This window comes from Podarcis pityusensis, assembly GCF_964106645.2.
Source record: "Podarcis pityusensis genome assembly, chromosome: 14".
Classification (NCBI taxonomy): Eukaryota; Metazoa; Chordata; class Lepidosauria; order Squamata; family Lacertidae; genus Podarcis; species Podarcis pityusensis.
Genome location: NC_138039.1, coordinates 15464033 through 15489188, shown reverse-complemented (window position 1 = coordinate 15489188; position 25156 = coordinate 15464033). Strand labels below are relative to the sequence as shown.

Sequence of the window (25156 nt, the reverse complement as noted above, 5' to 3'; positions counted from 1 at the left end):
CATCTTGTCTTTCTTGGTTGAAGGAATGGATGGCATTGGAGAATCCACATATCTTAGATTTAGAAGGTCATGATAGTATCTTTGGTTGGAACGCCTATTTGTGGTATGAAAAGGTGAAAGTACATATAGGATTTACAAATCACATACAGTAATTAGGAAAAAATTGTATAGAGTATGGGATAAATACAAAAGAAATATTGGAGACAAAACCACCACTTTGGCTCTCACCGTTGGAAGCCATAAAGGTAAAGAAAAAGAATATGATAGAAGGTTGGACAACTTAAAGAAATTTAGTAAAACAAGAGGGAAGAGAGTTTAAATTAGAAGAGTTTAAGGATTTATCAGGAAAGTTAACAACATGAATACAATATCATCATTTGAATGAAGTATTTAAGAAAGATAGAAAACGAGGGTTTGGGGAACAAATATCACAACTGGAGAGAGATCTATTGGAATGTAAAAGCGCTGTGTAAAATGTATAAGATATTATTGGATTGGGAGACAAAGGATGAGCAGGTAAACTCTTCAATACATCGGGCAATAGATATTGGTTATACTATAGATAAGGAAGTGTGGGAACAATAGTGGAATACAGATATAAAATTTACAGCATGCTATGCTTTAAGAGAAAACTATACAAAAATGTTATATAGATGGTATCTAACACCAAGTAAACTGGCAAAAAATGTATAAATCAAAATTGAATAAGTGTTGGAAATGCAGAGAGAAAGAAGGTACTTTTTATCATATGTGGTGATGTTGCAATAAGGTTAAAGCTTACTGGGAAATGATATATAATGAACTGGAAAAGATGTTTAAAATAACATTTTTTAAAAAAACAGAAGCTTTTCTTCTGGGAATTATAGGAGCTGAACTACCTAAACAGTATAGAAATTTACTCATGTATGCGATTAAGTGGCAAGAATGTTATCTGCTCAAAAATGGAAAGAAGAAAAGTCCAGACAAAAGAAGAATGGATACAAAAACTTATGGACTATGAAGAAATGGAAAACTTACTGGAAAAATAAGAAGTCAGAGTAACAAACTTTTTATAAAAGAATGGAAATGATTTATTTCATATTTGCAAAAAAAATTGTAAACTGTTGAGGACATTGGCAGGATTTTTGTAATAACCTGCAGTTTCATAAGAGTATATACTTAAAGTAGATGAATGAAAGAATAAGTTAATTAGGAATATGCAGGAAATGATAAAAATACAGTTACGAAACCACAGAAGGAGGAGGAAGTCGAGTTTTGAAATGTTAAAATGACTCTAAAACGATTGAAATGTATATAACTGAAAATCATAAATAAATAAATTGTGAAAAGCAATAAAAAGGATAAAATGGGAGTACAAAGCTGTTATGTGCAATGCTGTAAACTCCATGGAAGAAGGATGAGAAAACACAATAATAAATAAAATCAAAATCCTGTTGCAGCCTTCAGTTGTTTGCAAATTGATTCCCATCACAGATGGCATTATTTTAATTTGCACTTTGGATGACATTGCAGGAATATATGCTTCAAACATAGCACAGGCATCTCAACCTATGTTATCCTAACGAAGACTCGGGTCCTCCACTCCTGGACTAGTTCTTCTTAGAAAATTTAAGGCACTTTCAAAGTGTTTAACTAATCAACATAAAAAATATAGATGCCTTATTTTAATAAGTAGTACTTTATTGTGGTTTAAGGAAACAACATTGGAAAACAAGCAGCATAATCAATATAAAATGCAACATAAACCTTTACATAAAGCACAACGAAAAGAAACCACTATTAACTCCTGAATCATTATTTACCAAACAGATGGACTCAACAACAACTAATGAAAACTTAGGAAAACCGAAAGAGACAGAATTAGCTTAATAACAGAAGTTATTATAAAGCCATTGGAACTAAACAGTTGATATCTGGTCAGCTTTTGAATCATAGAATCATAGAGTTGGAAGAGACCACAAGGGCCATCGAGTCCAACCCCCTGCCAAGCAGGAAACACCATCAGAGCACTCCTGACATATGGTTGTCAAGCCTCTGCTTAAAGACCTCCAAAGAAGGAGACTCCACCACACGCCTTGGCAGCAAATTCCACTGTCGAACAGCTCTTACTGTCAGGAAGTTCTTCCTAATGTTTAGGTGAAATCTTCTTTCTTGTAGTTTGGATCCATTGCTCCGTGTCCGCTTCTCTGGAGCTGCAGAAAACAACCTTTCTCCCTCCTCTATGTGACATCCTTTTATATATTTGAACATGGCTATCATATCACTCCTTAACCTCCTCTTCTGCAGGCTAAACATGCCCAGCTCCCTTAGCCGTTCCTCATAAGGCATCGTTTCCAGGCCTTTGACCATTTTGGTTGCCCTCTTCTGGACACGTTCCAGTTTGTCAGTGTCCTTCTTGAACTGTGGTGCCCAGAACTGGACACAGTACTCCAGGTGAGGTCTGACCAGAGCAGAATACAGTGGCACTATTACTTCCCTTGATCTAGATGCTATACTCCTATTGATGCAACAGGAGGATTTGGCTGTCTGCACAAAACAGAACCAAACTCCTTATACTTATGTTAAATTCACGTGGATTGTGTCAGTTTCACCAGAAGTATTGTCAGCTATTCTATTGACAATTAACTATTTCCGGTTATTCAGCTCATCACCATCAGACTTGTGTAACTTTGCCACAAAGGGATGGAAAACTCTAGAGAAAATTTGGAGGGGGGGTGTTGATAAATACTTTAGCTCTAAGAGATAGGCCAATACCCCACTCAGACACAAACTTCTTGGGTGACATTGGGCTAGTTACACTACCTCTCAGCCTCACCACACAGGGTTGCTGTGAGAATAAAATGGAGAAGGGGGAGATCTCACTCCATTGCTTGGAGCAAGAGTTCCTGGGGGGAAAGCAGGCTACAAATGGCATAAGTAAATAAGTAGATATACATAGAAGCCCAAATGGTTAGGGTGTGGGAGGAAACTGCAAGCAGATCCATTTGGCCAAGTTTTAGGGGCTGTATCCAATGCTAGCCCTACTCAGAGCCTACCCACTGAAATCAATAGGCATGATTATCTTGGGTTCATTAATAGCAATGGGTCTACTTTGAGTAGAACCTAGTTGGCTCTCATTTCATTACCAGAAGGCTGTGACGTAAAAGCAATGGAGGCATCCCACAGTATGTGAATAAGTCAGCTGCCAGAGCTCCGCAAGTCTAACCCATGAATAATAATACAGTGGGACCTCAGGTTAAGTACTTAATTTGTTCCGGAGGTCCATACTTAACCTGAAACTGTTCTTAACCTGAAGCACCACTTTAGCTAATGGGCCCTCCTGCTGCTGCGCCGCCGGAGCACGATTTCTGTTCTCATCCTGAAGCAAAGTTCTTAACCTCAAGCACTATTTCTGGGTTAGCAGTCTGTAACCTGAAGCGTATGTAACCTGAAGCGTATGTAACCCAAGGTACCACTGTAATAATAATAATTTATTATTTGTACCCCGCACATCTGGCTGGGTTTCCCCAGCCACTCTGGGCAGCTTCCAACAAAGATTAAAAATACATCAAAATGTCACACATTAAAAACTTCCCTGAACAGGGAAAGTCTAGAGAAAGGGACAGCAAACTACTGAACAGGGACAGAATACCCAGTGCCAGAGAGCAATGTCCTAATACTTCTAAAAGAACAACAGTGCTTTTAATTCCATTCCAGATTTACCTTGCTAGCAGCTTTCATTATTGATTTGCATGCATCTATAGCCCAGCCCACCCCATGCAGCCTCATTGAGGGTTATGGCATTGCATAACTTCATACACTATGTCATGAGGAAAGGTGGGCTTTGGTTTGAGTTTGCATTGTCATTTACTGTTGATTTCATGCTGCTGCTGCTATTCTTTCAATTCCCTGCCTGCCCTTCACCATCAAGCCCCAGGGCAGGATACACCAAGCAAAACAACAACATCAAAAACAGTTTTAAAACAATCTGCCACCACAAGAGTAGAGGTAGGGTCCTGTTGCATTCTCAACACTGACTTTTTCGCAGCCCTGGCCACGAGAAATATTCGTCGATGAGCAAGCTACACAAGCGCTAGTTAACAAAAAACTGCAATCGGAAATTAGTCGCTGGAAGGCGTTATCTGAACACCCTTTTCTCTCTCTTTTTGTCATGGTAAGATGCAGTTGCTGGCTCCAGGGATGCTGCTGCTCCCCTGTCAGCAGAGCGGCAGGGTGTGTCTGAGCATGCACAGAGCGGCATTAAGAAAGGTGGGAGCAGGGACGCTTTAACACCCCACCCCAGCACCACCCTTGCTGCTGTTGTTGTTGTGCGAAAGAGCAGCACCGAGCCAGCCCATCCACCTCCTCCTCCCTTGCCAAGCAAAGCTTGCTCCACTCACCGCTCATGGCCGGCGACGGAGTTCCCCTCCGCGGGCAAGCAAAGCCTCGGGATCCCCCCTCCGACTTTTCCGACTCCTCCTCCGCTCCCGCCGGGGCTCCTCCCTCCCGTCAAAGCCACCAGCACTCCACAGCACATTGCCCCTCCACCCGGAAGTGATCCTCAAGGAGCCCGGAAGCAAAACACTTAGAACCCGGAAACCATCTCAGGCCGGGGGGTCATGGGAATTGTAGTCTCCATGGCGGCGAGGGTGGGGTAAAACCATGCTGCTCCGTCTTTTTCTTCCTCCTCCTGCTTCTCCTTGCAGTCGCTCTGAGCAGAGAGTCTCCCCTCCCTCTGCTTCCCGGATTTTGGGCCCCCAACTCATTATTTGCGTGTTAATTGCCGCCGCCTTGCAACAAGGCGGGGTTGCAGCGCTCCCCAAGTAGTAATAGTAATACTGTAGTAATTTATTATTTGTACCCCGTCCATCTGGCTGGGTCTTCTCAGCCACTCTGGGCGGCTTCCAACAAAGATTAAAAATACATTAAAATGTCACACATTAAAAACTTCCCTGAACAGGGCTGCCTTCAGATGTCTTCTGAATGTCAGGTAGTTAATAATAATAATAATTTATTATTTATACCCCGCCCATCAAGCTGAGTTTCCCCAGCCACTCTGGGTGGCTTCCAATCGAGTGTTAAAAACAATACAGCATTAAATATTAAAAACTTCCCTAAACAGGGCTGCCTTCAGATGTCTTAAAGATAAGATAGCTACTTATTTCCTTCACATCTGAAGGGAGGGCATTCCACAGGGCGGGCGCCACTACTGAGAAGGCCCTCTGCCTGGTTCTCTGTAGCTTAGCTTCTCGCAGCGAGTGAACCGCCAGAAGGCCCTCGGCGCTGGACCTCAGTATCCGGGCAGAACAATGGGGGTGGAGACGCTCCTTCAGGTATACTGGGCTGAGGCCGTTTAGGGCTTTAAAGGTCAACACCAACACTTTGTATTGTGCTCGGAAGCGGTTGTGATACCTTTAAGGGAAAAGCCCTGCCTGGATCCCCACTGCAATAGATAATTAATCGGCCAGTCTCCAATATCTCATTCTAGGGCAAGGTGGTAGATAGGGTTGCCACCTTTGTTCTGGCAAAATAAAGAACAGGGCAGCTGTGGGTGGGTGACGATTCCCACACTGCCTGGTACTAAACTGACCAGTGCAATCCATTACAATCTATTGCCGCCAAATCGGATAGCCCCTGTGGGGTTTGTCACACACACCCGAATTTGTAAATCTGACTGCTTTGCTACCCAGAGCTTAAATACATGACCTTTCACACATAGGCAGTACTGTACAGCAATACATGCAGGCCTGGGCAAAAAATTAATAGGGGATATTCCAAGGAGGTGACGAGCTTTGTTCTACATGTTCAATTACTGAAGGACAGAAAAAATATTAGGGTGTGTCGCATTGCCTCCAACTAGCCAGAAAAGGACAGGGCTGCGTAAACACAGCTGTCATCTAGTCCTTTACAAGTCATCCATCCTAGTGGGAATACTTGAGGCCTTTGCAAACTTGAAGGACAGGACTATCCAAAGTGCCCAGACTTGTTCCACAAGCTTCCTCTTTTCCCTGGAACAGGAAGCTCTGGGAAAGGGTGTGCTCAAATTGTCCAGGAGCAAAGCAAGGTACAGTAGTAGACTCATGACCATTTGTGTGATGCGGACAGGGTGGAGTCAGCAAAATCTTTGGCGTTTCTCAAAATGCACAAAGCTACAATTCCCAGCACCACTCACACAATATTGGAACAGGGTGCTTTAAATGCCTGGTGTGTATGCAGCCACACTTCCTAAAGGTGCACCTGGCTTCTTCAATATACAGCTTCTGGAGATTGCTGAAAGTGCGCCTTTTTACCCTGGCTTTTGACACTTGAAGTATATATTTTAAGAACCCATCTCATTTTTGTAATTGTTTGTTTTAAACTGTTTTAAATATTGTGTTTTAATGTTGCAACATGCCCTGGGACCTTAGGGTAAAGGGTGGGTAATACATAAATGAATAATAATAAGAATAAAATTCCCTATCCTCTTACCTATCATTCATCAGTCTTTCACCCTGTAATTGGAGAGGCAACAATATCAAAGGGACCATCAAGTACTTTCTCACCAACACTGTAAAAGCACCTGTTAGGCACCATAGTGTCTTGCTACCTGAGACTCCTATTACAGTTCAAGCAGGTCATGTCATTCAATGCCCTCTTTTTTGCCATTGCCTTTCTCATACTGCAGCGATGTTGTGCTGATATGTGATGGTAGTAGGACAGGTCTTCTGGCACAGCACTGCTGTGGAGCACTGCCCAGGGCTACATGTGGGAGCCCAGCATCTGATTCTGCATGCTTAACTGAGAAGTGGAGGTGGTGCTTATCCAATGATGCAGAAACGTGCTGGATGCAGCCGCCCAGAACTTAATCAGATAACAGTAGCTGTGTACAGGAAGAAATATTCCCACTGAACCACAGGTAAGAACAGCACCTGGAAGCAGGCTTGTGCTACTCCGCGCACAGCTAATTTGTTAGGTTTCATGTACAGGCGACATTGTTCTGGTAACTGCCATCACACACCGCTTGGGTGAAACCCTGTTGCATGATACAATCACACAACACATTGAACCAGGTGATAGCAGAGTATGAAACGGTGCCAGAGCGTCTGCTCCGAGCCAGCGTGTTGCCAAGCCGTTTGCAACATGGGAGACCTATAGGAGCTTTGTGAGAGGTAAACTGCACTTGCATGATTCTTTGGGGGAAGCTATGTGTTTTCAATGTGGGCTAAAATGTACTTTAATGGTAGATGTCACACCATGTATTTTATGGGTTTTTAAAATCTTGTATTTTTATGTTGTGAAACACCCTGAGATCTACAGATGGAGGTTGGTGGTATACAAATTTAATAAATAATAACCTAAGGAGCAGGAAGCAGACAGCCTGGTTTACCCACTGGGCTGGTTGCAAGCAAGAAAGCAGACACTTTGGGGGCTGGCTTGAGGTTGGTGAGCCAGTGCCCCATTCACACTAATGGACCAGCCTCTACTGGTTTAATTACAATGACTGGGAAGAGGCAGGTTGAAAACCAGTGTGAACCAGTGTGGTATAGTGGTTAGTGTGTTGGGTCTTGGAGACCAGGGTTCAAATCCCTACTTGGCCATGAAGCTCACTGGGTGACCTTGGGGGGGCAGTCACAGCCTCTCAGCTTACTCCACAGGGTTGTTGAAGAATTTCACGAGGAGGGGAAGAACAGGTACATCACCTTGAGCTCCTTGGAAGAAAAGGTGGGATAGAAATTCAATATATAAAACTGTCCATGTGGCAAACTATGTTATCAAGCACGTGCTGTGCAGCAACCACGTGGAACACAATCTGATTCATTCGATTGGAAAATATTTATTATTACTCCTTCCCTCTTCGGTAACAGCACCTACTTGTTCTTTCTCGCTCCTCTGTGCGAGGAGTGTGGAAGGAATATCCCTGTCTATACTTCCTACCTTTTACGAAATGCTTCTATCAACTTTCTTATACATCCACGAAACTACATTCCCCATCTCTTTTCGAGAGTAAGCGCATGGTCCCGCCTACGAATGCGAAGCGCAAAGCCCTCTGGGTCTTGTAGTTCCTCTGTGCTACGTTTCGAGACCTCTTCTTACCAGTGAGAGAGGGGTGATTGGAGATTGAAACAGGAAGGCTGCGCAATGGCCGCTGGGAGTTGTTGTCTTCTCATCGGCTCGATTCGCGAGAGGTGCGGAAGCGGGCGAGAGCGGCGTCCCTCACGTCGCCTCGTCACCCGGCGCGCGGCCCCCCGGGAGTTGTAGTCCCCAGGCCCGGCGGCGTGCCTACCGAAGGCAGGCACGCGGGGCTGACTGAGAACTACCAAAATGGCGGCCGGGCGCTGATGCGGGAGGAGAAGGGCGTACGGCATCTCGAGGAGGCCATCCTGCGTCGCGGCGGTGGGGCGCACACGCGGAGCGGCCGGAGCGAGCGCGGAGACGACGACGACGGTGGTGCCGCGTTCCCGGCTGCCGCGCTTTCCCCTCCCCCGCCCCTTCCCCTCCTGCCGCCGCCGCCCCCCACCTCAGCCCGCTTTCCTCCCAGGACGTCGGGAGCCGCTTCGGGAAGCGCAGAGGCTTGTGGGGGGGCGGGCAGAGACAAAATGGAGGCGAACGGCAGCAGCGGCAGCAGCAGCGACTCGGCGCCCGACTGCTGGGACCAGGCGGATATCGAGCCCGGCGCTGGCCCGGCCGGCTCCTCCGCCCCCGGCGCTGCCGCCGCCGACGTGCCCAGCCCGGCCCAGCTCGACGCCGCCTCGGCGGAGCAGCAGGAGGAGCTGCTGGGCGCGGCCTTCAGCCGGCACCTCAACGTCAACGCCAAGCCCTTCGTGCCCAATGTCCACGCCGCCGAGTTCGTGCCGGCCTTCCTGAGGGGAGGCCCAGGCCCAGCCTCCTCGTCGTCGCCTTCCTCTTCCTCCTCCACGTCCTCCGCGCCCGCGCAGGGACTCCCGCCGCCGCCTTCGCCCCCGCCGGGCCTGCCGCCCCTGACGTCGCTGCCACACGGTAACCTCGCCCGGGAGGAAGGAAAAGGGGTTGGGGCGGGGGGGGGGGTCGCTTCGGTTCTGGAGGCCTTGAACTTTGGGGCGTTTCAACAGGCCCTGTTGAGCCCCCAGGTAAGTCGTGCGTGGGATTGCAACTATGAAAATACAGTCATAGTGATCAAATATATATGTTTTAAAAACAACAACCTGCGCTCAGATCACGTGCAGTTCCTTATTACAGCCAGCTGTAAGTTAGTGGTATATTTATTCTCCCTCGCCGCCACCCCCCCTTCACCTGCTTAACTCAACAATCCTGCGAGGTAGGCTTCAGAGAGGATCAGCTGGCCCAAGGCCAACCAGCGATCTTCATTAGTGGGAGATGTTTGCCTCCTCTCTCCTCCCAGCTGGATGGTCTAACCTCCCTACTGCGTTGTGTGAGATTTTTTTAGGGAGAATGTGACTTAGGCTGGTGGGTCAGGAGCCCAGATTAGGGAGAAGGAAAGGAGCAATCCCAGTATGGTATTTGAACTTTTTAGAAATGGGGGCAGAGAGGTGGTCATGTTCTTCGGGTGGTAGCAGATGGGGAACGGGGAATTGACTATGATCTGAGAAGGCAAGGCCAACGTGGGCCAACTTAGCAATGTGCCCATGAGGGGAACAGCAGGGAAGGTCTTAGTGTATGTGTTTGAAAGATAGTTGAATGGGGTTGGGGTGACCCTTGGGGAACCTTGAACACCTGAGAGATTGGGGTAGGGAGAGGTCCTGTGTTGTGGTTGTTTCTGGCAGTAGCGTGGAGCCATGCCGACTGCACTGGGACAAGCAGAAATGAGGAGTGACTCAGGGCAGCTCAGTGGCTGTGATGCAAGGCAGGACGTCACTTGCCTACGTTGGCAGAGGAGGGGAAAAGTCTGTTTCCGGTTATTAGAAGAGTTGCTATGAAAGCCACTCGGAAAGACTTCCTTGATGCCATTATGTTCCTAAACCACCTGTTAACATGACGGGGTTTTAATATATAAAAAAAGGCTGTTACCTTTCCCCCTTGCTCCTCCTCTAAGGAGGCTTTCTCCCACAGTATGCTAGGCTGAAAAATAGCAAACCAAAGTCACCCAGGGTGCTGGAAATGGATTCTCCCTAGTTCAGCAGTCTTATCAACTACATTACACTGGTTGTCTTCCAAGGTAGCAAAATATAAGGAAGGCAACCAGTGCAGAAAAGAGGATATTGTAATCTGAATACACAGGAGAAGTAATATAGCGGATGAGGTGAGAGATTTTAACATGGTGAATTACACTTGAACGGTAGTTCTTACAGTATTGGTAGTGGGTAGAATGATCAGATCAGCAAAAACTTTATTTGAATGTGTGTTGTGCACTTCAGATGTTGTGTTTCATATAGGGGTCCTTGTGGACTCTTGGTAGTGCCCTTTTTGTTTTTTTAAATCCAGATGTATTACCTTCTAGGCAGCAAAAACCCTGGTGGAATTGGAATCTTGCACATGGGCATCTTTTTCACCAGGTGGTACTAAGCATCTGACTTAACTTAGGTTAATGGTGTCAGATTTATGCTGCTATTTATTTTGTAGGTTGATTAAGCTTATTCATGCTTAAAATGCCATGAAATACTCTGGCTGCTTTATACTTCCATGATACTGTTACTGGCGCTTTCCCTTAACTTAAATCTTAGTGTTTCCTACTGTGGGTGCTTGAGTCAGTGGCTAGGTTGGACATGGAGAAGGGATAGATGTATTGCTTCAAGGTCATCAGGTGAATCAGGAAGAATGGTTCAACATGCTAATGGGAACTGTGAATTGGAAAGCATGCCTTTTCCTAATATCTCCATAATATTTGCAGTATTTGTGGCAAGACTGCCTTAATGTAAATTATCCAGTTTCGAACAACTTTGCTCTTGGCTTTACTTTATTAGGTAGGCTTGATTCTGAGTCTGTATCCCATTCTTTCTTCAGAAAGCTCAGTGCAGCTTACATGATGCTCTTGTACAGTCTCCTATGTAGTCATGGGCCAGACTGAGACCTGCTTAAGTTTTTATTCCCCCTACCCCAATCTTAAATGTGTTCATAGGGTGTCTACATGATCTTGTAGTCAGGACCAAATCGCAGCTAGTAATTATAGTTGAGCATGTTAGCTAAGGAATGTCCCTGGATTACTTTCTGCTTGAAGTGGGATGCTCAATTGCAGCAAAATCCTGTGCATGTGTTACTCAGAAGTGAGCCCCATTGAGTTCAAAAAACATCCTTCCTAGTAGCTACTCTTTAGGTAACATTTGTAAAGTTAAAAAAAAATGCTTGCAGGCAGGGTTTGTGTTTTTTGTTTTAGTTGGGAGAAAGTTGGCTTTTTGTTATTTCAAGTTGTCAGTGAGGTGCAGATAACTAACATAGCTCTGTGAGGGATGGGTCTAGTAATTTCTGCACATTTACCAGGGTTGAAATAAGAATACATGAGATGAAGCCTTGGGTTCCAAATAAGTTCTGATTGCCACTCTGCTTCATAAATTCAAAGCTTTCTTGCTTTTTTACCTATGAAAATAAAAGTTTGTCTAAGCTAAGATATTGCATGTATTATGTAAAGCATATCTTGAGAACGTCACACTCACGGTTTCCTATCATCTCAATTAACTGGTTGAATATCTATATTGCTCTACATGGGTATAAAGATGCTTGGCAACACTGACTGACATATTCCTGGGGATATCATAGTTGTTTGGGTACTTTCACAACTGATAGCTGAAACATGATATATATGTACCCAAAGACACCCTTAATTACTAGGAATGACTGAAAATGAACACTTCCCATGAAGGCTTTTTCATATCAGCTAGCTGACAGGCAGCCAAGCCACTATACTGATATAATATGTGGTGTGTGTGGCCTCGTGCATACCATTTCATAGATTGGGATCAGGGTCTGTAGTAGCAGCAGCTGTTATACTGTACCGTACATGTGAAAGTTCAGAGATGTAAGGAACTTTTTCTCCTTCAATTTCTTACTATCCTTGTGTGATCGAAGAGCCTCTGACAGCCTGGAATATATCTCTGTACAGTATACAAAATGTAAGATGTTAGTTACTGTTTCAATTCATATACATATGCTTGTGGTGGCTAAGTCAGGTTTGAGTATTTAAGAAAGCTTTAGGCATTCATTATCAATATGGTACCATGGGCTGGGCTGGGGGTTTTTTTTTGTGGGGGGTGTTGCTGTTGTCACTGTTGAGCTCTTGTAGTGATTTATGTGGTTCACTTTGGTTGTGTATTTTATAATGCTTTGTTTTACTGTTTGTGACTACTTTTGTAAGGTTGCGTGTGTTTTCACTTTGTAAACCGCCTTGAGCATTGTTTGAACTGTGGAAAGGTGGCATTCTTAGGAGAGTGCCAGTCTGGAAGAGTTGCTTGGGCATAATTTAACATTGGAAAATGTTTCTAGAGCAGTGATTCTTAAAAAGGGAGGCTTTTAAATTTTTACTGAATGGGTGTTTGGTAGGAGCACCAACCCACACCCAGTCAGTTCATTAAGCAACGTGATGCAGGAGCTTATTTTATTTGACAGGGCTACTGTAGACTATTTTTTGTAAGATAGAAAGCCTGGGGCTATTTATTTTACTAGCTTCACTTTTATCCTACTTTTTGGCTCCAGAACCCAAGGCAACATTCATGGGTTACTTACAGTGTTCAAAATTTCCCAGGATGGCGCCTGATTTGTCCACCATCTGGAGCTGCATGCCTGGGGATCCTTGGATCTTGCCTGTTATCACACATTAGCAACACACCCTGTAGAATTCTATCCATTATATTTTATCTTCCCAATCAAAATGAAATTCAGGAACCAAAAACTCATATTGAAAAATACGGCTTTTGAGCCATCCAGCCCGAAAATAGCCACCAGGTATTCTGTCTGGCAACTGTATCCCTGATTTAAGGGGGCTCATATATCTGAGTTTCTAACACTGGTTACTTGCCAGGCTTAGGTCTGCTTAACTTGGAGAAGGAGCTGCATCAATGCCACTGCGACTCTGTATGTCTTTGTAACTATATTCCTGATCTTTGCTTTAATCTTTGTAACACACGCAGAGCTACTCAACTACCTTTACTCCAATATTTGATTTGGCTTTATTGGAGAGTTCAGGCTAGTTTCTTTTTTTTTATTTTTAGGTTTAGGAAGGCTTGCTTGATAGAGGATGAGTGTCCCATCTCTTAACACGCTTATCTCAGCCAGCTCTCTCTTTCATCTTTGTTGATGCTTAGTTCTGAAATTCTTAAGAGAGATAGTGGACTTCCAGATCACTGTTCACTGCTATGTTGAGCAGATTGTTAGTTTATCCACTGAAATTAATAGCATTACTAACGTAAGTATTAAATTCAACGGTCTACTCTGTAAAGCTCAGTTGGATACTGCCCTAAACTTTTATAGCGAAGGCCTGCAGTGAGGAGCTCAACCACATGATAGGCATAAAGCATGGAATATCATGAGTATTTTGTTGTGTGGAGCTGTAGAGATAGGATTTTGTTGCAAGAAAGAGGCATTATGTAAAGCTGGTGAGAAGAGGACAAATATGAGCTAGATCAAGCTTCCTCAACCTCGACCTTCCAGGTGTTTTTTGGCCTACAACTCCCATGATCCCTAGCTAGCAGGACCAATGGTCTGGGATGATGGGAATTGAAAGTCTGAAAACATCTGGAGGGCCAAGGTTGAGGAAGCCTGAGCTAGATGAAAACTAAAAGACTCAATCCAGACAAGACAGATGTTCATCTCCCCAGGTCAGTGGTGGCCAACTTGTTCTGAAGGGGGTTGCAGTCAGCAGGTTTCAGTCTGAGGGTGCTCATGATGTAACTTTCCCACTGGAGGCACCTGTAGCATGTGTCATCCAGAGTGCCTTTTACTGCCTTAGGCATGTCTTCAGGCTATGACCCTAACCTGGAAAGAGACAGCCTTGATTCAGTTACACATTTTATGCTAACTTCCCATTTAGAGTACAGTGATACCTCAGGTTACATACGCTTCAGGTTACAGGCTCCACTAACCCAGAAATATTACCTCGGGTTAAGAACTTTGTTTCAGGATGAGAACAGAAATCATGCTCTGGCGGCGCGGCAGCAGCAGGAGGCCCCATTAGCTAAAGTGGTGCTTCAGGATAAGAACAGTTTCAGGTTAAGAACAGACCTCCAAAACGAATTAAGTTCTTAACCCGAGTTATCACTGTACTCTGTGTATAAGGCTGCTAAGCAAAGAGAAAGATTGAGTGGAGAAGGACTGACTTTCTTTCGTCCGGCAACCCTTTTCACACAAAGCCCTTCGCTGCATCTTAAATCTGGCGAGGAGGCAACTCAGCTGTTCAAAACTTGAAGTAGGTGACGCTTCCATTTTTAGATGGAAAACACTTGCTTGTAGGTTAGGACTGGGGTTGAAGGCATGCTGGGTTTGCCCATTCTTGCATAGATTAGGGTTGTGTTTTACAGGAATTGATTTCTGCCATCAGTCTTGCTGTGCTTCAAAAGCAGTCTGGGATGCCCACATGGTGTTGTGAGATCAGAACTGCTCTTAACACAAAATAACTGGTGATTCATCTTGCGCCTGTTGATGGGACTATCATCCTACCTTGCTTGCATTCTTGTCTTTGAACAGGAAGGCCGAATGTAGCGAGGAGATGGCATAGTTCCTGCTCAACAAGTACTGCTGTCTTTGGGCGGTTAAATATTTAATGTTCTTTCCTTGTCTTCTCCCAGACCTTATTGCAGAGTTCACTTTAATTATTGCTTATTATTTGCTTCGCTAAATGTTTACAGGGAAAACAAAAGGGTTGTGTCAGTCAGCAGTAGGCAATGTAATTCATTTACCGATTAATACCTTGGCTCATGAAGTACATTTTTTGTTGATATTGTTAGAAACAAAGAGAAAGCATTTTGGAAGATCTGCAAGCTTCTAAAATGCATGTTTCACCAGTTTCTTCAAAATGGTTTCTTAACATTTCTGTATACATTAAATAGACTTTATTTGAACCCAATTATGTGTTAGATGTCAGAGCTTGTTTCACTGTCCAAAGTAGTTAGTTCCTTTCCCTCTTCACTAAATTATGCCAACCAGGCCACAAACATCTGGGCTTCTTTTGGTAGAAGGGAGTGGCAAAAATCTAATTATTACAATAATTGAGATAGGGAGCAGGCTTTGTGGTCTGAGGGTGTGGACATCAGACAACTGTGAAATGCAGTGTCTGCCATTTTTTGTATTCAGCACTAAGAGAAGCATACCTGTAACATTGGAAAGTTTATTTGGAAGCAATAATAATAATTTTATTATTTATACCCTGCCCACGTGGCCTAATGTTTTATTACAGGACTTGAAAATATTCCATGATTGGACTGTCCATGCATTGTTGCTATAGAAAAATAAAACAAAAGCCCTTACACTTTAAAGGTTTCCTTTTGAGACATTCACTGCTTTGTTTACTTGACAACCACACAGGTAATAATGTCTCTTGCTGCTCTTTGAACTTCTCAGGAACCAATCTGGAATGTCCAGTTCTCCCTTTTGTTGTAGTCTCTGCCCTGTATTATTTTCCACAGTCTTTTTTTATGAAGTATAATAAATGAAGTGTGGTAAATCAAGAGCCACAGGTGACATCTAAAGTAGTATAGTCAGCTCACAACTTAAGTGCATTTAACTTGTGCGACTTCAGCTTTATGCACTTGGCTGAAAAAATGAAAAGGAGGGCAGGTGTCGGTGTGTGTGTGTGTCAGCAATCCCACCTGCCATTGCACTCGCCTTTGGAGAATATGCTTTGACTACATGTGATTTTGTCTTCATGCACCAACCCCAGAATGTAACTCCTGCGTAAGTTGAGAGTCAACTGTATAGTTAAGCAGTCTGAATTCAAAATTGCGTGCTGTGGCCTCTACCTTGGGATACAAGTTTCAGTGTAAGGGTGTTGGTGATGGCATCTATCTGTCTCAAGGGGCAATGGAGTGCGTTTCCAGGGGTGAAATCAAAGTGCTGTGTTAGCAGCACCAAAGTGACCTTCCCAGGATGCAAGCCTGAGCAGTGTGTATGGAGGTCCTGGGCTGCCCAGACACCAAGACACATCGCTGATGTGGTCCAGAGGAAAGCAGAGCAAAACGTTTGGCGGCAGTTTGACTTCAGGAGTTTCTGGAAGGAGGCATACAAGGTGTCATCCAACCATCTTAGGGACTGCACTCCAAATTTGTGTAGGGTTTACTCCATAGCCTTTTCTTCTCCCAAATATATCCCACAAGGCAGTGGAGGTTTAGGATCAGAGTTTTTATTTTCCTAGATGGGCTACCTTTCCAGGTTGATGAGCCCCATCTGCCCCTCACTTTCCACTACAGCACTAGCAGAAACTGCCTTCATATGTGCAAGCCCATCGTTATAGACATATGATTCAGTTTTTCAGAACCACATATTTTTGATTATGTAATAATTGGGATGATGTAAAAGGTTCCTGTTTTTGTTTATCCTTGTCGAATATGTGGTGTCTGTCCTGTGTTGCCAACTGCACATAACAAAATGGATTTCTCTCTCACCCATTACTGTTGCTACTAAAACAGTCATGTTTTTAATTTAGGATAGTTCCTTCTTATTGTGCCTGTATAAGGATTTTTTCCCAATGAGTCCATATGTGCCTTGGTGATAACGATGTTGCTTACATTTAAATAATTTTGCTGTAATTTGTTTTGTCGCTTCCCTGGATAGCTTTACCAGATAAGGCAGTGTTTGTTGCTGAACACCCTGTGAGCTTTTTTCTCTGTGCTATCAATATGTGTGATTATTCATAGAGTATAATAGGATAGGTGCTTGCTCCGAGGGACTTCCACAACCTGTAATTCAGCACAGAGAATACAAGGGAAGGAGAGAAGAGGAGGAAGAGGAATGTGTGTGTATTTCAGTTACATGTATGTAGGCTTAGTTACAGTACAGGGTGATGACAAAAATTGTTTCTTTTTTATGAGAAGAGACACCACATGTGCAGCCTTACCTGAAAAGCTACTAGTGCACATTTGTGTGTTTATTATCTGCCCATGTTTGTTAGTAGTTTATTTAGAATTTCTGAAGTTCCAAATTCCCAAAGCAGGTAACCATATAATGCACTGATAGTCTGAAATGGGGAAAGTTGAGTTGCCTTGCCAGATTGCAGGGAGCTGATACTCACTTGCCTCAGGCAGGCAAGCAAGTACAGTAGTTGTTTACAAGCCTAATAGGGCGTTGTCCAAAAGCAGTACCAAAGTTTGCCCTTGTAAAAAGATGGAAAAGTCCAGCAAGTTTGGCTTTCTGTTGCAGTCATCAGAGTTAAAGGAGGCTTTGTAACAGTCACAACTGAAGTGTACAACGATAGTTGAGCATAATCTCCAGGGGAATATTTAGGGCAAAGAGTTTGCTAATATGTTATGTACACTTCTCTCCTCTCTCTGTCTCCCACACACACTCAATTATGGTAAAGTTTATTATTTATATTTTGCTCTTCCACAATGATTTGTGCCTAAAGTGGCTCATAATGCAAAGATAAATAAATAAACAATGCACATTAAAAAAACAGAATTCTTAGGATGATAAAATAAGCACACGCAAACAAAAAGCACAAATAAAATGGCACAGCAAACAAAAAGTCCAGCACCGGACTGACTGAAATCAAAATTTAAAAGGCCTTGGAAAAATACCAAGGCTTCCACGTGGAGAAGGGATTTAAAGCACATTAGGAATGGATGTGAGGGACATTGAACTTCCCCCAGAATTACTTAGTTTTCTTTCTCCTTGTGCAGCTTGGAGGAGGAAAGCACAGCCTAGGGCAGGGGTCAGCAAACTTTTTCAGCAGGGGGCCGGTCCACTCTCCCTCAGACTTTGTGGGGGGCCGGACTATATTGGGGGGGGGGATGAATGATTTTCACCCGCCCACAAAGAGGCCTGAAGATGTTTCGCTTTACCTGTCCCAGTTGTCATCCCAAAAGCTGCAGTTGGGCTTCTCCAGCCCGCCAGGTGCCATGACGGGTAGGAGGCTGCGTTGGCTGGTGAAGATAGCAGCAGCAGCCCCAGCGGAGGAGCCGCAGACGGAGGTAGGGGAACCGGGGCGTCACCGGAGCTTTTACCCACCACCACCAGCTGCTGCTGCTGCTTCCGCTGCTTCCCAAGAGGCACTGCGGAGAAGAAGACTGAGCTGCCTGCCAACCTGCAAGTGACCCACCTGAACGCCATGGGACGAATGAAGGAGGCAGGCGGCGACGAAGAAAGTGTACAAGGAAGTGGTGTGGAAAAGGGGCGCAGAGAAGGAAGGAAGAGCAGACTGGGGGAGGCGGAGGAGGAGCAGGAGGAAAACGCAGCAGCAGCTGGCGCCACACGCCCCCTTCACAGCACCGCCCTGCTGAGGCGGGCAGGCAGGCGAGCCGACCCTTGACAGCGCCCAGCGTGGCACAAGATTGCTCCGTCCCTGAGGAGAAAAGCGCCGCCGAGGGAGGGAGAGGGAAAGAATGTGCGCGCTGGCAATCCACGCGGTGATCCCCGAACTGTTCGCGGGCCGAATCTAGAAGGCAGTTGGGCCTGATCCGGCCCACGGACCTTAGTTTGCCAACCCATGGCCTAGGGGGAAGGATTCACTTCTGCTAACCACATGTACCTTAAATCTCCCCCCCCCCCGCCACCTCACACACTTTTCATTAATTCAACATGATGCAAGTGGGGTCATGTGGGTATCACAACTACTTCTCTGACTTAAGCAAGGAGGAAAGCCTTTCCAAAAAGTTACAAATGTGGGAAACAATGGGTTGCTTGCCTTAGAAATTTAATGTTATTTTAAAAGAATTTGAGAGCTTTTCAAGGATTCTTGTAAGGATTGTGCTTATTCTAATGCTGGGTCTCCATAACAGAATAAAGTTCTAAAATGACCTTGATGGAGTGGAAAACTCAACCCAAACTAACATGAAATCCAGCAGAGACAAGTGCAGCAGTTCTGCATTTTGGGGTATGGGTAGAAATCGAATGCACAGCTATAGGATTCAGGATAACGTGATTTGGCAATAGTACAGGTGAAAAAGGTTTTGGATTTGTAGTTCATCACTGAATACGAGCTAAGCAGCACAACCACAACAAGTCATGTAAGATTCACAAAGCATTACTGCACTCATAATTCACAAAACAAAATTAACATTTACAATCTTACAACCAAAACCAAACGAAGCACTGTTGAATTCACACACGCTCTCTCTCCTCACCTCATAACTCATAATCTTCTACTCAGTTCATCAAAAGACACATACACATAATGCCTATGGCAGCAGCTCTGTTCTGAAGGCTCCTAGGGCCCCAAGGACCAGGCAGGTGGAAAAACCCGTTGCCTGATGGCCAGCACAAAATCTCATTCCCCGCACAGTTCTTCCTCTGGAAACAGTTCCCTTATGAAGGCTGGAGGGTGGAGCAAGGCAAGTGGAAAAAGCCACTGCTTGATGGTCAGCACAAAGTCTCATTCCCCTCATCATAAGCTCGAAGTAAGATTTTGACCTCTACTCTGGTTTAATTTTCCTGTTTTCTCTCCATCTTTTTTAAAAAAATGATTAATATTAACAGTAGTGGTACCTCGGGTTACATACGCTTCAGGTTACATATGCTTCAGGTTACAGACTCCGCTAACCCAGAAATAGTACCTCAGGTTAAGAGCTTTGCTTCAGGATGAGAACAGAAATCGTGCTCCGGCAGCAGCAGGAGGCCCCATTAGCTAAAGTGTTGTTTTAGGTTAAGAACAGTTTCAGGTTAAGAACAGACCTCCAGAACGAATTAAGTGCTTAACCCGAGGTACCACTGTAACTGCACAAGAACAGGAGATTCCATGTTTATAAGTATAGGCCTGCATCCAAAGTTTTGCATGCACAAGCGCAGTTCTTGAGCAGCACCAGTGTGCCATGTGGTAAACCGCTCTTGAAAACAAGGGGACTCTCAAAAGCAGGTAGTGGCATGACATGGGCACCTGCTCTTTAAAGGAAATGTTAAATCCCACTGGGCGTGTTTGGCCACTTCACTGTGGCTTAAAGTAGTTCCCTGTCCCTAACGTATTTTTTGGATTAGTAATTCACTGCCATTTGTGCAAATGATAGAGGATTGCGACATTTCTAAGCTCGCTCAGTTTACATTCCTAGTGATTATGTAGCATTAACTCCTTCCTTCTCCCCTGTCTTATTCTAAGGCAGTGGTTCTCATGGCCGCATACTGCTCTTGAAGCAAAAGAGAGACACAAATTGAAAAGCCAGCTGGTTTTTCTTTCTTACTGCTTTCTCCTATCTGTGGATGGTTAGACCTGCAGAGACTTACAAAGAATGAGGGAGGAAATGACAAATGGATTGCCTAAATGTCAAACCCGTAGAAGGCCAGGACTTCCCCCTAAGAATCCTGGGAAGTGTAGAGTTGTTGGGACTCCTCTTTCCGTCGCAGAGCTGCAATTTTCAGAGGTTCGACAGCAGTCCTTTCTCTCAGAGAAGTCTGGGAACTGTAGTTCTGTGAGGGGAATAGGGGCTTCCTAACAACACTAAGCGCCCTTGATAAACTACACTTCCCAGGATTCTTTAGTGGGGGCCATGACTGATAACGTACAATACTGCATTGACTGTATAGTGTAGATGGGGCCTAGGATTATGTTCCCCAGCAGCAGCAATTTGGATGCTTCTTTGTGTTCTTGATAAGGGGGTGGATGTCATGACTTCCCCCTTTTGTTACCAGCATCCGATCCTCAAGAGGTGAACATTCTTCCATCCCCCATATAATTGGCTCCATGAAATTGCAAAGGAGGAAGAGTTGATTCTCTGGAGGAAGCCTGCCCTCTCCTCTGTTCTAAATGTGGGCCTCCTGATCATTATTTTGTTGTAGCACACCGTGTTAAGACTTGCTGGCTAAATTGTTTAAACCTTTGGACAGTGATGTGGGGTGAGCAAATTTCCAAGGCAAGGATTTATTATCACTATTGGGGGGATCAATGTCATAAATATATTAGCATTATTGAAGAATATTAGGCAAGCCTGACGTTTTCATAGCTGTAATGAATGTTTTCAGGTGATTGTCCCTATGCAAGTCAGCAAATTGCATATAGTTCTTTGCGTTGCTGAAATTTATTGCACCAACGGTTTTCAGTACTTTTGTTTGTTTTTCTTAAGCTTGAACAAAATGAGGGAAGTACATGATAATGTATTTAGATTTTTACAAGCACATATTCCAGTTCGGTTCTCCTTAATAGCATCTTTATTTTATTTTTTTAATGATATTTATTAAGAATTTTAGAATTACAAAAAAAAAGAAAAAAGAAAGAGAAAAAACAAAAGAAAAACAAACCACAATCAAACAATACAAATTGATAAAAATCAAAATCAAAAAATAACACAACACAATCAAAAGACAAAAATAAGCCACAAACATTTAAAAACAAAGCCAATATTCTCAAATCCTTAACTGTCATTACCTTCTTTCTTTGACCTCCTCACTCCTCCCTTTTTTTGTATCCTAGTTGTTAATTGTCACAGCAAATCCTTTCCATTTTTCATAATATTCTGTTATTACATTATCTTAATCTATTTTAATCTTATCTTACTATAAAAGATCTTAAAACTTGAAACTTAGATCTTATTTATACCAATTTCTTATAACCATAATATTCTTACATAATTCTTTAAACATTTTTGCTAAAGCCAAATAATTTCGTTCCAACATTTTTCTGACATTCATCAATTTTATAAAACAATCCTAATAAAAAAAAATTTTTTTCTTCCAATCTTCATCCAGCGTCTCTTCCTCCTGGTCCCGGGTTTTGTCAGTCCTTTCTTATCCCATCAATCTAGCGCATTAACCTGGTAATCTTATGTCCGAGGCCCTTAAGTTTCTTCCATGTCCCTTCCGCGGCTCTTCTTCATATTTATACCTGTACTTTACTTTGTCTCCTGCTCCTTTCACTCGTGGGAACTCCATCTTGACAGTGTTTTTGACCCTTCTCGACAAATCAGCCCCTTTTCCATAGTCCACACTAAACTCCATGTGGTATTTAAAAACATGTTTCAAAGTCCCTCCAGAATTAAGAGCCCCCACAACCCGAAACATCTCACGGCCCATTGAAAAGTCCAAACATCCCTGCATAGGGGGGTCTATCCAACCCCCCCTCCTTAATAGCATCTTTAAAGCACATTAAGTGTGCCTTAATTTGCTTCCTCAAATATTTCAGGTGAAATACTTGTGCTGCATTGGGGCATAAAATTAACATGGGGAACTTTCATTAGCTTTGTTTACTAAATAAAGGTAAAGTAAACATGCTGAATTAGAACACTCCCTAGGGTAGAGGTAGCCAAGCGCTTGTCTCCAGCTGTTGTTGGACTCCCAACTTCTATCAGCCTCAGCCACCATTGCCAATGGTATGGATAATGGGAGTTGGAGTCCAGCAACATCTGGAGGCACTATGTTGGATTCCTTGGCTCTAGGGCAGGGTTTCCCAAACTTGGGTCTCCAGCTCTTTTTTTTTTTTTACTACAACTCCCATCATCCCTAGCTAGCAGGACCCAGTTGTCAGCGATGGTGGGAATTGGAGTCCAAAAACAGCTGGAGACCCAAGTTTGGGAAGCCCTGCTCTAGGGCATTAAAGAGTTTTTTAAAAACCCACTACACATTACTATAATTTATATCAAGATTTTATTTCCAGAATTTTTTCCAGTGCAGCATTTTCCAGAAAACTCACATCACTACCCTTGGAGGATATGTCATTAGTGCCAGCCGCTTCCCGCACAACTGTACACTCTGTCCAGTGTCATCTAGCATTTCTAATTACTGCCCTGAAGAGGGTATTGCTGTTGCCTTTGTATCTTCTGTGTTCTGCTCTGCCTGACCTGCATTCACCCTTCGTGCCTGTAATATTGGCCTTCTGCCAGCATGGCCTGCTTTGCTCTATTCTTTTGGAGCCTGCAGCGCAAGCAGAACCAAAAAAGTGGCTGAGAGTCTGGTTCCTGTAGTAGTGTGAGCAGACAGTACGTTTACTTTACAAATCCACTGGTGTGCTGTAAGCCAGCATTCTGAATTACTGCCAAATGCTAAGCGGGGTGTACAAGCACACATCTGATTCCCACCCTACACCAAAAGAGAGATTTGTTATTTTAAATGTGAAAAGTAAGTGAGTACCAAATATAACCATATTTTGCTGGGCATTATGGCTTATGGATAGGGACACGGGTGATGCTGTGGGTTAAACCACTGTGCCTCTTGGGCTTGCTGATCGAGAGGTCGGCAGTTCGAATCCCCGCGACGGGGTGAGCTCCCATTGTTCGGTCCCAGCTCCTGCCAACGTAGCAGTTAGAAAGCACACAGTGCAAGTAGATAAATACTACTTCCCATGGACAGTAATACTAAAAGGAAAGGGAGTTCATGATGGCTGGGAGTTTGTTAAGAGGGAGATACTAAAAGCACAACGTCAGGCAATACCAATGAGACGGAAACATGGAAGGTGCCTAAAGAAGCCAGGGTGGCTATCTAAAGAACTTTTAACTGAGTTAAGATTAAAAAAGGATGTGTACAAAAAATGGAAAAGGGGGGAAACCACCAAAGAGGAATTCAAACAAATAGCCAGCACGTGTAGACACAAAGTCAGAAAAGCTAAAGCACAGAATGAACTCAGGGTTGCTAGAGAGGTTAAAAGCAACAAAAAAGGCTTTTATGGGTATGTTCGTAGCAAAAGGAAGAACAAAGAAACAGTGGGGTCACTCAGAGGAGAAGATGGTGAAATGCAAACAGGGGACACAGAAAGGGCTGAACTCCTCAATGCCTTCTTTGCCTCAGTCTTCTCCGATAAAGAAAACAATGCCCGACCTGAAGAATTTGGAGCAAATGATTCAGCAAAGGAAACACAGCCCAGAATAACTAAGGAGATAGTACAAGAATACTTGGCTAGTTTAGATGTATTCAAGTCTCCAGGGCCAGATGAACTGCATCCAAGAGTATTAAAAGAACTGGCAGATGTGATCTCAGAACCACTGGCAGTCATCTTTGAGAATTCCTGGAGAACAGGCAAAGTCCCGGCAGACTGGAGGAGGGCAAATGTTGTCCCTATTTTCAAAAAGGGGAAAAGAGAGGACCCAAATAATTATCGCCCAGTCAGTCTGACATCAATACCAGGGAAGATTCTGGAGCAGATCATTAAGCAAACAGTCTCTGAGCACCTAGAAAGGAATGCTGTGATCACCAATAGTCAGCATGGATTTCTGAAAAATAAGTCATGTCAGACTAACCTGATCTCGTTTTTTGACAGAATTACAAGCCTGGTAGATGAAGGGAACACAGTGGATGTAGCCTACCTTGATTTCAGCAAGGCATTTGACAAGGTGCCCCATGATATTCTTGTAAAGAAGCTGGTAAAATGCGGTCTTGACTATGCTACCACTCAGTGGATTTGTAACTGGCTGACTGACCGAACCCAAAGGGTGCTCATCAATGGTTCCTCTTCATCCTGGAGAAGAGTGACTAGTGGGGTGCCACAGGGTTCTGTCTTGGGCCCGGTCTTATTCAACATCTTTATCAACGACTTGGATGATGGACTCAAGGGCATCCTGATCAAATTTGCAGATGACACCAAACTGGGAGGGGTGGCTAACACCCCAGAGGACAGGATCACACTTCAAAATGACCTTGACAGATTAGAGAACTGGGCCAAAACAAACAAGATGAATTTTAACAGGGAGAAATGTAAAGTATTGCACTTGGGCAAAAAAAATGAGAGGCACAAATACAAGATGGGTGACACCTGGCTTGAGAGCAGTACATGTGAAAAGGATCTAGGAGTCTTGGTTGACCACAAACTTGACATGAGCCAACAGTGTGACGCGGCAGCTAAAAAAGCCAATGCAATTCTGGGCTGCATCAATAGGAGTATAGCATCTAGATCAAGGGAAGTAATAGTGCCACTGTATTCTGCTCTGGTCAGACCTCACCTGGAGTACTGTGTCCAGTTCTGGGCACCACAGTTCAAGAAGGACACTGACAAACTGGAACGTGTCCAGAGGAGGGCAACCAAAATGGTCAAAGGCCTGGAAACGATGCCTTATGAGGAACGGCTAAGGGAGCTGGGCATGTTTAGCCTGGAGAAGAGGCGGTTAAGGGGTGATATGATAGCCATGTTCAAATATATAAAAGGATGTCACATAGAGGAGGGAGAAAGGTTGTTTTCTGCTGCTCCAGAGAAGCGGACACGGAGCAATGGATCCAA

The 25156-nt window shown here is 44.1% G+C and overlaps 3 protein-coding genes across 11 annotated transcripts in view; 2 read left to right on the top strand and 1 right to left on the bottom strand.

The window, feature by feature from the left end:
- SNX29 (sorting nexin 29) overlaps positions 1-4531 on the bottom strand; it is a 225936-nt gene extending 221405 nt beyond the window's left edge. For all 6 annotated transcript variants that reach the window (XM_080981819.1, XM_080981821.1, XM_080981822.1 and 3 more), the window contains exon 1: positions 4380-4531. In XM_080981819.1, coding sequence (XP_080837945.1) covers positions 4380-4386 — 7 coding nt within the window. In that variant the 5' untranslated portion in view covers positions 4387-4531. The remainder of the gene's footprint in view (positions 1-4379) is intronic.
- Positions 1-25156, top strand: part of LOC308463448 (transmembrane protein 238-like) — a 166317-nt gene that overhangs the window by 88678 nt on the left and 52483 nt on the right. The window lies entirely within an intron of this gene.
- Positions 6929-25156, top strand: part of GSPT1 (G1 to S phase transition 1) — a 40023-nt gene continuing 21795 nt past the window's right edge. For 2 of the 4 annotated variants that reach the window (XM_080981829.1, XM_080981828.1), the window contains exon 1: positions 8283-8955. In XM_080981829.1, coding sequence (XP_080837955.1) covers positions 8298-8955 — 658 coding nt within the window. In that variant the 5' untranslated portion in view covers positions 8283-8297. Of the gene's footprint in view, positions 7128-8282; positions 8956-25156 lie in introns of those variants that run through there. The other 2 variants (XM_080981831.1, XM_080981830.1) reach the window with 2 other exon arrangements.